This window comes from Ranitomeya variabilis, chromosome 6 (assembly GCF_051348905.1).
Source record: "Ranitomeya variabilis isolate aRanVar5 chromosome 6, aRanVar5.hap1, whole genome shotgun sequence".
NCBI lineage: Eukaryota > Metazoa > Chordata > Amphibia > Anura > Dendrobatidae > Ranitomeya > Ranitomeya variabilis.
Genome location: NC_135237.1, coordinates 56427201 through 56441595, shown reverse-complemented (window position 1 = coordinate 56441595; position 14395 = coordinate 56427201). Strand labels below are relative to the sequence as shown.

The following is a 14395-nucleotide window of genomic DNA, read 5'->3' as shown; positions in this document are numbered from 1 at the left end:
CACGCTCGGGTGTTATGTGAGTATCTTGGGCGTGCCCTTATATTATGTTCGAGTCCCTGCGGCTGCATGATTTGCGGTTGTTAGACAGCCTGAACACATGTGGGGATTCCCTAACAAACAGGCAATCCCCGCATGTGGTCTGGCTGTCCAACAGCCGCAAAACATGCAGCCGTGGGAAAGCGAACATAGTATACGAGCGTGCCTAAGATACTCGGATAACACCCGAGCATGTTCGGATAAGATGTTATCCGAGCACATTTGTTCATCACTATTAAAAAACAAAACATGACTAAAGAGTATCACATGATTTAAAAAATGTACACAGGTTCATTGGCTCACTATGAAATTTGTTTCTACATTTATATGCATTTCTGTGAGAAAGGGCAATTATTATTATTATTATTTATTATAGCACCATTTATTCCATATACTTGTGAATGGGGTATACATAATCAAAAAATCAAGGAAGATAATCATGAACAATAGATGTCACTGACTGGTACAGAAGGAGAGAGGACCTATTAGACTATGAGCAGGGACATAGCTAAGAGGGATCATGCGCCTAAGTGCCAGCGGCGGGGACAAGAGACGTTTTGCCTTGAACAAATTATTTAAATACAGGACGTGGGAAGGAAAGTTTGTTATGCAGATCACTATGGACCAGGACTGATACAAGCATTCTTCATACAATGCAATATGCTGGCCTTATATAATTACTAGACGATAAATAAGATCCATTATTTTGTCTTTGCTCAGCAATTACGTTATCGTTCAAGTCTATATGTGGTGAACGGATGCTGAGATTCCGCATTTCATGCATATTTATTGACTGTGGTTTGTTCTGACAGCGAAGCATCAGTTTTATTGCTGGTGACAGCAGCACTTATTGTAGCAGCCTATGTCAGATCATGTTACTAGTAAAAAGCAGTGTGCCCCAGGATCCATATGTTGTGCTTTCACACTCCTGAAGTGCCTGTCTTTTGTTATATTGTATGCTTCTAATGTACTGTGGCTCTGTCAGATATTGGTGCTGCCGATGTATCACTGTATGATTCAGATTACATAAAGAAGGAACCACTCATAATGCACAAACTCAACTATATACTGTATATATATATATATATATATATATATATATATATATATATATATATATATATATATCTTGACCCGTAGAAGCGCTACATCAGTGCGAAACGGCCGTCGTCACCACCTGCACACTCCTGCCCTCACACTCCCGGGCCATGAAGATTTTTTAATCGTAGCTGAATAAAGGATAAATTTTAAGGATTGGTGAGTGCTACCTATTTTTCTTTCTTTTGATGGACAGTATTCACGTGTTTTTTCTGAGGAGCACCCGAGATACCAAGGCACAGCTCTAGTCTGTGTATTGCACTTCAGGCGTACGGACCCAGTGAAGCCGGTGGTGCTGTCTGCTTTTTGTACTTGACACAGTGGAGATTTTTTATATATATACATACACACATATACATACACACACACACACACACACACACACACACACACACACACACACACATACAGTGGGGGAAAATAAGTATTTGATACACTGTTGATATTGCAAGTTATCCCACCTACAAAGAATGGAGAGGTTTGTAATTTTTATTGTGGGTACACTTCATCTGTGAATCTAAAAATAAAAAACAGAAAATCACATTGTCTGATTTTTACCTAATTAATTTGCATTTTATTCCATGAAATAGGTATTTGATAGAATAGAACAGCAGAACTTAATATTTGGTACAGAAAACTTTGTTTGCAATTGCAGAGGTCAGAAGTTTCCTGAAGTTCTTGACCAAGTTTGCACACACTGCAGCAGGGATTTTGGCCCACTCCTCCATACAGATCTTCTCCAGAACTTTCAGGTTTTGGGGCTGTCGCTGGGCAACATTGAGTTTCAGCTCCCTCCAAAGATTTCCTATTGGGATAAGATCTGGAGATTCTCAGTGCTGGGAGCGGTGACTGTTATAGCTCAGGGTGCACCTTCATGACTGAAAGCTGGTGGCTCCCGGGAGAAACAAAGTTAATTTTCTCCCAGATGCCGCACTTTTAATACTGTAGCCAGGCACATTCATAATGCTATTAACCTGCAGATTAACCCTATATCTGAAGGGTAATAGTGTAAATGGACCTGGGAAGTTCCTTTTATGGTAGTCACAGGGTAATATCTAAAATCACTGGAAGTCTAGGGTGGTACCCTGGCTAGCTCCCAATAGTATGTAATAATAATGGTGGGAAAGTGTACGTCTGTAAGAACACCAAGGGCAGGTTGCTTCTCGCCTCCATTTCTGGGGCCTCACTAGGTCATTTGGTCATTTTCAGTTTCCTGTACACATCACATGTGAACACTCCTATATGGTGCTACTACTCCTCACGATGCGACCATGCCTCTTGACACATCATGGTGGGTGTACAATTCCATGCCCACCGAGAACCATTTCCAATACCTACAGATAATACCTTTAAAATAATGTCAAAAGAAGCTCTCATTGGGTATGTCCCAACCAAGAAATGTCTGTGGTAGAGGATTTTACTTTTCTGAGCACCAGAAACCTACATCTGTAGTGGTTGTCTTTTTTTGTGCCCACATAGAGGACTTTATGGGTTCTTTATACTTCTCATTGTTAAAGGGGTTTTGCCCTCTGAACTTTTTACACAAATCCTTTTAATGTAGTTGACATGTTCATTAAGATATGAAACAAAATGGCTAAAAAGCAGACAAATAAGTGTAAGCAGACACACAAACACCATAAATAGACATTTTTATTATCTCCCACAACACAAAATAAGCAAATATTTTATCATTTATATGAAGTAGCTCTATAAGATAATCAGCTTAAATCATACATTTCTGTTCAAATGCACAATAAAAATACAATACTTATCGTTGAATAAGTCAAAGTTTTTGTCCTGCAGCTCTAAACCTTTCTGATAAAATATTAAAATATTTTGCGAATTTTCACTGTATGTTAAAAAATTACAGTGTTCCTAGAAATCTTAGATAGGCAATGTTAAGGCCAGCTTCAGATGTTGTCCAGGATGCTCTACACCAGGAGTCCCCATTCTGTAGCTCGGGAACCACATGTGGCTCGCGGTCCCATGACTTGTGGCTCGCGGCTGTCGGCCAGCTTGGTGCATTCGCTCAAGGTCTAGTAAATGGGTATGAACAGTGTTATGATCCGGTGACCTTGGAACCGCATGAGACTTTCTCAGGAGTAGGTGGAAACTGTACTGACCGCAAACCCTAAGCTGACACCGCAACTAGAAGTAGCCGTGGGGTGTACCTATCACTTCCTAGACACCTCAACACAGCCGGAAGACTAAATACCCCTATAGATGGAACACAGCCGGAGGACTAAATACCCCTATAGATGGAAATGGGAAACCTATCTTGCTTCAGAGCAGAACCCCAAAGGATAGGCAGCCCCCCACAAATATTGACTGAGTATTAGAGGAAAGACACGCAGGCAGAAAACAGGATTTAGCAAAAGAGGCCACTCTAGCTAAATAGGAAAGGATAGGACAGAATGCTTAGCGGTCAGTATTAAAACCCTGAAAATATCCACAGCAGAAAATACAAAAATTCCACCATCTAACTAAAGACATAGAACGTTTATCTGCATCTCCTGAGAATCCAACTTGACTGAAAAAATCCTAACACAGTCTGAGCTGGACAAGAAAAATCAATGAATAGCACTGATTGTGAAGCACACAGCATGTGTGCTGAAGAAACAAAAACACAGACACTTATCTGTGCTGATTTGGCAGCAGGGCAGGGGGAACCAGACTGAGATCCAAAACCTCCAAGAACAATGGACAACTGGCAAGGACTAATGAATCCAGCAACCTTAAATACCCCAGTCAGAACTGCAATCAGCAGGGACACCTGCCCAGGATTGCAATCCAGAGACAACTGCATTACCACCAACAGCCACCGGAGGGAACCCAAGAGCAGAATTCACAACAGAACAGCACATCTCAAAATTTTGTGAGTAGCACAGAAGAGCAGATCTGGATGCACATATACTGGTCTTAGAATACTGGATGGGGATATGGTGGGAACCTCTGGATCTTGGTATACTGCTTCGGGGTGATTTCTGTGCAAAAGCTTTAGTCATTATTATACCCGCAATGGGGGCTTGGTAGCCACTATTCTGAGGGGGCGGGAGCTGGATGTGGCTCGCGAATCTCTCTTGGAGCTGGATGTGGCTCGCGACTCTCTCAGCGCTGAATGTGGCTCTCAAGGTAAGAAAGATTGGGGACCACTGCTCTACACCAATAATTCCCCTAATGGCACTAGGGATGTCTTCGGATGCATTTTTTACAGCATTTTTATTTTAATGGGTACTAGTTATTTTAGCAATTCTTTGAGCTTCTTAAGTTTGTTAAAATGAAAAGTATAAAAGATGACAGGACATATTTTGCTGTTATTTTTCTAAGACGAGCACAAAACAGAGCAGCAAAGTACACAGAGTAGCAGCTGCACATAGAAATTTGGGTGCTGTATTTTTTTTAGGCGGCAGGAATTTTTTTCCTTATCACATCCTTCAACAATAGCTTTTATATTTTTATGTTTATGTACCGTAATTTCATGTGGTTTTCTCTCTGCAGCACAATCACCATTCTTGTGCTAAAAAATAAAAATATGTGTTTTTAGATCTTTTTGCCATATCAATGCCTTCAAAATTGTTACTTTATTAACATATTTTATTCCCATTGGGGGGATTTTTTTCATTATGTTTGTGAATACTACCACTGTTAAGGCGTTTAGGCAGAGAAAATCCATTCATTGGAAACAATGTGACCTGAAGCTCACTGGTAGTGTTACTGCCTTCTGTACAGAAAGTGAAGAGTTTGATCCGAATTAAATGGAAAGAAAAATCTAAATAATAATTGAAGTGTTTGCCAGGGTCTGCAATTTATTTTTTTTTTTTTGTAGAAATGGCCCCACTCTCATCGTGCACTGTGTAGAGAACTTCAACCCAACAACACTTGCTTGAATGAGAGTGAACTTCAAAACGATACCAGAGAGCCATCTAAGTATCTTCTCTATTTATCAAATGAACATGGACAGTCTGCAGAATATAAAAGTAGAATCAATAATGGGAAAGGCAGTAGTGGAGACTACTCTCTCCTACAATGAACTCTGACATTGAACCGACCACGCTAGTTGCTGAATAAAATGACAAGTTAATAAGAGCAAAAGAGCTAAGGGGATAAATTGGTGTTCTTGCACTCTATTACTCAAGAAATTATATAGTTGATCTGATTTTGGCTGTATAACATATCAAAATGCACCAAAGCTGCATAATCTGTAGGGCTAAAGGATAAATAGTAGACAACCCATTGTATTCTGGACTTATGCAAGCACTATTCAGCATTACAATTTTCTATCCGTTAGAAATGATCTACCAGTATATGTCACATGTATTGATACACAAACTATTTTTTTGTACATTAGACCCACTCAGATTTTTTGTTTTTCGATCCGGTGTTTTTGTCAAGCTGTGATGCATCGGCTAGACTGGGATTACTGCAGTTTTCTTTCTTACCCTTTGCTTGCCTGTGGGTAAGTAGATGATGATCATTTCCAAATGTATCATTTCCCGGTGGTATTATGTTGACTTGCCAAGAGCAGGTTTTATTGCTGTTGGTATTAATGTTAGACTTTCCCATTTCTTGACGAGAGCTTTGAGTCTGAAATGAAGCGGTTTCCCCTTCAAATGAGGGTATAGAATGAGAGTCACCTTTGATGTGCTCGTCTGCTTTCTCATGGTTGTGGGAAGGACAGTTGGGGTAGATGCCCATCTGGTCTGGAGTCACAGCTAGCTTTGACTGTGGAGGGGTTTCTGAACAGCACCCACCTTTTAGAGAATCATTTTCGAGGAGCAGTAGCTGCTTCTTAATCTTCTCGGAATGTTTTCTTCTATGAAACACACAAATCAGATCCACAAAACTTAGAATCAAAGAAACGACTCCGGTGCCCCATATAAATATCATCATTAGGGACTTTTCAGTTGGTCTTGAGATGTAGCAATCAACACTACTAGTGCATGGTGCCTGGGAACAGCTGAATCTACTTGGAACCAAGATCCCAAAAAGAAAGTATTGGCCAACAGCAAAGCCAAGTTCCAATAAAATTTTCAACACCACATGGACGAGATAGGCTAAAGAGAAATCGAGTATTTCCATTTGTATGCCTACGCCATGACAGGTGGAAGTGTTACTTTTTCGATAGTTGTCATTTGAAGCTGCCACATATGTCATTACTTTGTGAAAAACGTGGACGCTGAATAGAGAATAGGGCAAAAACACTGTAACAGTCTGAACAAGCCAATATCTCATGTGGGACATGGGAGAGAAAATATCATAGCACACATTAGAACAGCCTGGCTGTAACGTGTTGCAGATGAATCGCTCCTGTTCATCTTGATAGAGTGGATATCCAGCAAGAACAACCATCACCATTCTCAGAAGGATCATCAATGTCAGCCAAATTTTGCCTAAAAAACAAAAACAGAAACATTGGCATATTTATGGAAAAGCTGATATCAATGGAATCTTACCTTTTGGTGCAAGACAAACGGCTACCACAGCCAAAATGGAAAAAAACAGACTTATCTTGGTCATACCATGTAGAGCTTCAAAAGATGTGCCAAATACCACAGTCTTTGTTGTCGCGTGGGCAATTACTGTGTGATAAAACTGCATTTACCAATGATATCCAAGATTTCAGGATGCCATTTTTGGCCAAACGGCGTTTACAGGTGAGACAAGATCAAAGTCATTCGGCTAAAAATCAGATAGTGAAAACATAGCACAGCCTGAGTTTACTTCAAGTTAGCTCTTGCTATTACTAATATAGCCATATTGCAGATGTGAACATATCCTTACAGGGGCTGTCCCCTATCAGGAAATCTTAGTCCATGGTAGCTGTTTGTTATAATATGGAGAACAGTACCTTATTCACAATCCCTAAGTTCACCGTTGGGCCTCCACCACAGCTCCCGATGTCTGGCACTAGCTGCGGCACGGACATCAGGTTGCCAATCGGTGAGTTCAGCGGCTTTGCCAGTGTAGATGGAACACCCCACTCAGAGCGACCAAGCTCTCCGATTGGCTGCCGGATAGCCTATGTGACGTCTGAGCGCAACAGTCAATACCAGACACTGGGAGCATCGGAGGAAGCTCACCTGTTGACCGAGGAACGGTGAGTAAAGTGTATGTTCTTTGTCTACACCAAACTGCCTGGAGACCTTGATTTCCTTAAAGGGGATAACTTCTTTAAGTCTAAAACTGCTGCCATCCATTGTGACATGGTTACATTCCTTCATGCTTGATTGGTACTCTGCTTTTCTTTCAGTAGGAGCTACCACAGTTCCCAACTCTACATGTCTTCAGTATGCATTTGTTACAGATCAGTCTTCAGCTACAAGTAGTGTCTTAAACGATATGTATGTACACCTTGACAGGTCATTTGGACTGCTCAAAATTAAAACAATTTACATATTGATAAAATATCCTATTACTTTGTGCATACAGTGCTTATGAAAATCTACCTTGCTGCACAATAGTCTGATCCTACAATCATACATTAATCTCTTCTATCTGACACTTGGGTCTTGCCAGTCTACAGTCAGGAAAAGAAGTGATAATGGAAAAGAGAATTGCCATGGATTCTATCCGAAGATGTGCAAGCTTCTCTCTAACGAGAGAATGTATCTGTCTTTGGAACTTAAAAAATAATAAGGGTTTCCAAACCAATAGCAACTTTCTGACCAATCACATTAATCCGAAATACTTTGAAATTGGTCAATATGACAAATGGATATTTGTTACAGGGAAAAGAAATCCTAAGAGTTTATGATAATCATAAAAGAAAACCTTTAATGGAGATGCTGTTTAGATGTTAGAACCAGGAAGAATTTCTTAACAATCAAATCAGCTTCCTAGCGGATAAGGTATTTAATTTTAATCAGATCAACTATCCAATAATGCACTATATCTATACTAATTTTGCATATGCATTGCTAATTATTCTAGTAAATAGTTTATTTTATACTGTATTTCACTAATATACATATGTACAGTATATAAATTTTATGGTAAATAGTTTATTTCATACTGTATCTCACATATGTATTTATGTATATGTACATATATTTATATATTATTTACACACACATATATATATATACTGTATATATATATATAATATTTATTACTATTTATAGAATATCTAAAAAAATTTCAAGCACATGGATAAAATGTAAAACGTGATGAAAAAAATCTAAATACATGATTATTTGTTATGGCAAATGTCATTAATATTTATGAATATCTATAGTAACATGAATAACCGCAACCCATTGCAGTGGTGATAAATTTAATTAATTATAAAATTGTCAACAATAACCAAAAAATAAAAAGCATACAAATAAGAAATGCGAAATAGATGATAGATACATAGATATCATAATAACAAATGACAAAATGAGTGAAAATAATTAAGATATTGTGAACAGATGTATAACAAACAGAACACTTATCTTTTTTGTCATATTGAATTTAGTTGTACTTTTTGTAAAGAATGACTTAAAATATTGAGTTTACAAGTTGGCAATCTATATGTGTTTTTATAGCTAATTATTATGGCTAATTATTGGAAATTAGTATTATAAGTTATTATATAGTATAATCAATCCCATCTGTCAAATTCTTTAATTTATTGTCATTTTTCAGAATATTTACGCTGGTGTACTCACCAATTACAGTAACGTTGTAGTTGAAAGTGATAATCAAATATCCCATTGAGTCGAAATACTCCATTGTCCGTCAGGCTCCCACCTTCCAGCAATGAATCACAATTTGGAATTTTGCTATTTATTGCTATTTATTCTGGCAAATGTATAAATTTTTTTCTAAGGAAATTAAAATTTTGCTTACAGGCTCTATAAGCTAGGCAACCACCACTTAAGCAGCTCCTGCCCTTGTTCCTTTTACCTCTGTGGTCAGTCTAGTCTGACAAATGCTTCAGGACAAAAGACAAGCAGAGTCATCCCGGTCATTGTGGCTATTCTTACCACCCAAGAGCATTCCAGTATGTGAAAATTGCTGAAATATTTGTCGGAAAAAGAGATCACAACATGGAATGACACACGTCTATAAATTCCCATGGGATACATATCGGACACTTCGTTGAAAGAGACTTGCTCTTTACGACGGTCACACTTCCCATTACTTGCGCTATGTATTTGGCAATTTATAAATGTAACCATTTAATGACCAAACACAATTCCTTTGTTGGTAGGCAGTGATAAAAAAAGATAGAAAAGTGAAAAAAACAACAAACTAAAATGTAATTTGACAAATGATTGCTTAACTGATTCTGAATGTTATGGAAATATTTTGTAAAAAATTGCAGCAGAAAACAAGATAAGACGGCACTGTAGGAATGATCCCGGAAGAATTATTATAAGTTTACATATCTCGCCATTCCCTTTACAAATTTCCTCTAGGAATTGAAGTGTTTCAGAATTTTTACTCTTTATTCATACTTTTACTTTTTTTTATTGTAGATAGATAATAGATAGATAGATAGATAGATAGATAGATAGATAGATAGAAGATATGGGATACATAGATAATAGATAGATATGAGATAGATAGATAATAGATAGATAGATAGATAGATAGATAGATATAGGGCTCTCTACAGCATAATTAATACAAGCACCCCTTTATTATAAGTCAATTGAGTCCACCTGGAGCTAGCGGCGTTCATCATACATCCATTATAAGTGGAGACTAGAAGGAAGATATGAACAGATCCATACATTTTACATGTCAGCAGAGCTATTTTTCCTCTTGCTCCCATACACATGTGCCGTTAGCCTGGCTGAGCAAACCTGTGATCTAACTAGGGAAAGGGAGGTATGTCGCCACTGGACACATTTGATATTGACTTATCTCCCTTGAGAACAAAATAATCGGGCACAATAATCCAACAGTTGAACCTTTTTTTCACATCTGCCATCGTGTGTGAGTCAGGATATCACCATAGACATGAGATGATCTGTCCGTGACGCTGAAATTAGCTGGTTGTGTGTGGACCCTCTTTTGGCTCATTCACAAGACCATATCTTCAGTTCAAGTGCCAAATTTAATGCTCTTGTATTGATCTGACATTTTCTTACATTCTTAAATAGGTGAAATATGTTTTTTTTTTCCATTTTCTGGCTAGATAGCGATTCAACAGTTAATTATTTTATTTTTGGATTGCTTTGCATAGGATTAGATCTCATACAGATGGCAGGGCTGTGCACATGAAAGCTGTACAACAGTCAATTTAGGCCAGACAGTCTCCATAAGCAGCTGTCCAGTTTCTGTCAGGAGCTGTATGTCTGGAGATATTCTCCTTTCTAAATAGTATTTACATAGTCTAACCATGCAATTCTCCATTGTACCATCATATTCATCCAATCAGAGAGTAAAAAATGTATACGTATAAATACATGTGTGGTCGTGTGGAACTTATTGGATGTCATAAAACACGGCAAGTTTAGAGGCCAAAAGGCACTGCATATTACCCCAAAAACACCATACCAACAGTCAAGATTGGAGGTGGGAACATCATGGTGTGGGGCTGTTTTTCAGAATATGGCACTGGCAAGCTTTACAAAAATGAAGGAAGGATGAATAGACAAATGCACCCAGACATTCTTGGTAAAAATCTGCTGTCATCTACCAGGAAGTTGAAACGAGGGTGGACATTTCAGCAAGACAAGAAGACGCTCAATTGGTTTCAGACAAAGAAAATAAAACTGCTACAATGGCCCAACCATCGTCTGACCTGAATCAAATAGAAAATTTATGGAATGAACTAAAGCTCAGAGTTCAATGAAGGAACCCACGGGACCTTCAAGATGTGAAGAGTGTTTATGTGGAAGAATGGGCCAAAATCACACCTGAGCAATGTATGCGTCTAGTTTCTCCACACAGGAGGCATCTTGAGCTGTCCTCACCAACAAAGTCTTTTGTATGGAGTATTAAATTTGAATAAGTGTGTCCAATACTTTTTTCCCTGTGTAATTTCTCATTATTTACACATTTATGGTTTGATTTCTTTGCCTGTGTGGATTAGACGGTCTGTTACCGACACCTAGTGAGAATTTTATGAACATAGCATCTTCAGAAGTATATTTATGGTACTTAGAAAATTGGTGATGTCTTCAATATGGCTGTATTTACAGGCCATATCATAGCAAGACTTTGACACTAATACAACGAACCCTATAGTAATCCAAGCTTAATTCAGACTGTAACAGATATTCTAAAGCATCTGTAATATGGTCACCTAAAATTATCTGCACAGCACTAAGACAGCTTATCAGTGTATCTTTTCTAAACACTGTTGCCGGTGAATACCAATGCCTTTGGGTATTATCATGATAAATATATATACACATTATCACATTTCCATGTCTTATACTCTGTATAAAAAAGCAGGAGAGCAGACATGTTTTCATCTATAGACTCACAACATTTTTAGCTGTGGTTACATTCCACTAGTAGACAAGAATGCACTTCTATCCTTTCTTGTTGTGTGTCCCCATGCACCTGTTTTGGACATTTTAGACATAATCTGTACAGAATGTGTCACATTTCCTCAGCATCATCAGGCTTAAGTGTTAAAGCTCATTTCTAAGCCATCAAGATCCTACAAAAAATTATATATATATATATATATTATATATACTGTATATATGCAAAAATAATACATAAATGTACTATTTTTCATACATGCATAGGTAAGAAAAATAGACAACTTACAGCTGCTTGTGCTTGCTCCAATTAGATGATGTTGGCATCGGTGGAGATTTACCACCAGTTTTCAGACACACCGTCTTCATTCTAAACCCACCACCACTTTTGACCAAACAGGTCCTCTTTTAAATATAAAGACTGTTATTCCATAAAATAATACAGTGTGTGACATAACTGTGCACATTATTTCCATACTGTGACATCAGTTTGTGCAATAACTCAGTCTTTATTGTCCATGCAATTTACATCATCACTGTTTGTATTACGATTTGTAGACATCACTTTGTGCATGAACTCTATAATGATATACTCTGTGATCAGTCCTGTACTGTGATATCAGTGTGTGCTATAACCCTTTCCAATGACCTTACATTTTTATGATTTTTTTTAATGCTTCTGAGTGATTTAAAATAATCTAAAATATTTTCACCATCATTGATCCCTTGCAGTTCACGTTCACCTGGTCTTGGTTTTCTGGTTCTGACTTCAACATACCAGAAGTGGACATATACACCCACTGAGGACATCTGTATTGTACCCTCTTTTGGGGTCTCCAGCTTCCCTGCCCATTTTCCTGGTTCCCCACTTTGTATTGATTCCTTTGTTTTTATCTATTTTTTAAGAAAGTTATTCACTTTTGAATTAATATATGGTCTTTATCATGCTTTTCTTTTAGGGTCGCTATGATATGCTACATGTGACTTTTACTTAAATTTTGGACTACATTGGTATTATTAGATCCCAAGGGTTGCCATAGCCTTCACCCTTTAACCACTGTACAGGGATCCAAACTTAGAGAGGGACCCCTGGGCTGGAGCCACAGAGTAGCTGCTGACCAGTGGTGCAAGCTGGAGACAAGGAGGGTCACCATATAGGTTCAATGCCAAGAGATCATCTCAGGGTTGAAATCAGAAAGCAAGCGGGTGGTCAAACTTCAAGCAGAGGTCAGAAAATGGAAGAAATCAGGAAGACAACACATGTGTTGTCTGAACCAGTACCTGTCCCTGGAACCCATGTTGTCTGAACCAGTACCTGTCCTTGGAACCCATGTTGTCTGAACCAGTACCTGTCCCTGGAACCCATGTTGTCTGAACCAGAACAAGTTCTTGAGTCACGTATTGTCAGAACCTGAAACCGTTCCGGCGGTACCTGAATCTGAAACCGCTTTGGCGGTACCTGAGCCTGTAGCTGCTCCTTCAGCGGAACAAGAACCGGTGACCATCCTGTCATGTGTTCCTGAATCCACACTGTCTGAACCAGAACCAAGTATCTGAATGCGGCCCTGCCATTGCCTCAGAGTCCGTGTTCGCGACTGCGATCTTGACCCTTGGGGTTAGCTGCTGCAGTACTGGGAACTGCCCAAGAGTGGTACCTGGCGGCTACCTGCAGTGCAAACCTAACTACACCATCAGGAGCTCTAGTGAACACCAGGTAGCCACTTAGTGATGCATCTCCTGGGGAAGCCCGAATCATGGCACAGTGGGTCCACGATCCATATGTGTGATAATTAGAGTCTGCAATTGCAATTATTTTACCATATTTCTATTAAAAGAAATTTTTAATAACAAATCTTTTTGATATTGCTACGTATTGCTTTATGATGTTTCTTAAATAAATGAGTTGATTTTTTCTCTTACCCTCTCTGTGTGCTTCTTCTAATAAGCTTAATAGACGAAAAACAGAATGAAGACTTCCATAAAAAACAAAACCAGGAGAGGAAGCCGGCCAATACTCTTAATAAATATAACAAATTCCCTACATTTTTCTGTAAAAAAATAAAGGTGCATATTAATCTAGAGCGGGAATTCCTAAACGTTTTGCCCTTAAGGAATTTCATGGGGAACCACTAACCTTCACTTGCTGTATATACTTTTTGTATAAGCTGAGTTTATCAGCACCTTTTTTGTGCTGAAAACACCCCCCTTGGCTTATACACGAGTCATTGTCCCAGGAAGATGGTGGGGGAGGTGGAGCAGCGGAGCATCTGGTCACAAAGACAGGAGCCAGCAGCTGCGGCTAAAGCCTGTGCCCACTGCTAAAGAGAAATGAATATTCACTGCACTGGCAATGAATATTCATTTTTCTTATAGCGCACAGTTACAGCCGCAGGCTTCCAGCAGCTACCGGGCTATTACAGGTGCCCGCTCATAAAGGTAATGAATATTCACCTCTCTCCACTCCCATAGGCGTGGAAGAGGTGAATATTCATTCCCTTAATGAGCAGGGACATGTATGTCTCGGCCGGAAGAGCTGCTGGCACCAGAACGAGATGTATTGAAGGCACGCAGTGAAGGTAAGTAGGATTTTTTCTTTTTATAGGAGCCATGCATACAAGGATAGGTGATAAAGAGCCATACATACAAGGATAGGGGATAAGGAGCCATGCATACAAGGACAGGGATGGGAGAGCCATGCATACAAGGACGGGATGGGGAGCCATGCATACAAGGACAGGGATGGGGAGCCATGCATACCAGGATAGGGATGGGGGGACAATGCATACCCGGCTTATTACTAGAGTCACTAAGTTTTCCCAGTTTTTCGTGGC

The 14395-nt window shown here is 39.0% G+C and overlaps 1 protein-coding gene across 1 annotated transcript; it reads right to left on the bottom strand.

Moving 5' to 3' along the window:
* Window positions 1–2801: 2801 nt before the first annotated feature.
* On the bottom strand, window positions 2802–8977 carry GJD4 (gap junction protein delta 4). The gene is made up of 2 exons (XM_077271836.1): window positions 8787–8977; window positions 2802–6524 (listed from the first exon to the last, which is right to left on the bottom strand). The coding sequence occupies exons 1-2, from the start codon at window positions 8848–8850 to the stop codon at window positions 5479–5481; spliced, it is 1110 nt and encodes a 369-aa protein (XP_077127951.1). The 5' UTR covers window positions 8851–8977; the 3' UTR covers window positions 2802–5478.
* Window positions 8978–14395: the final 5418 nt, after the last annotated feature.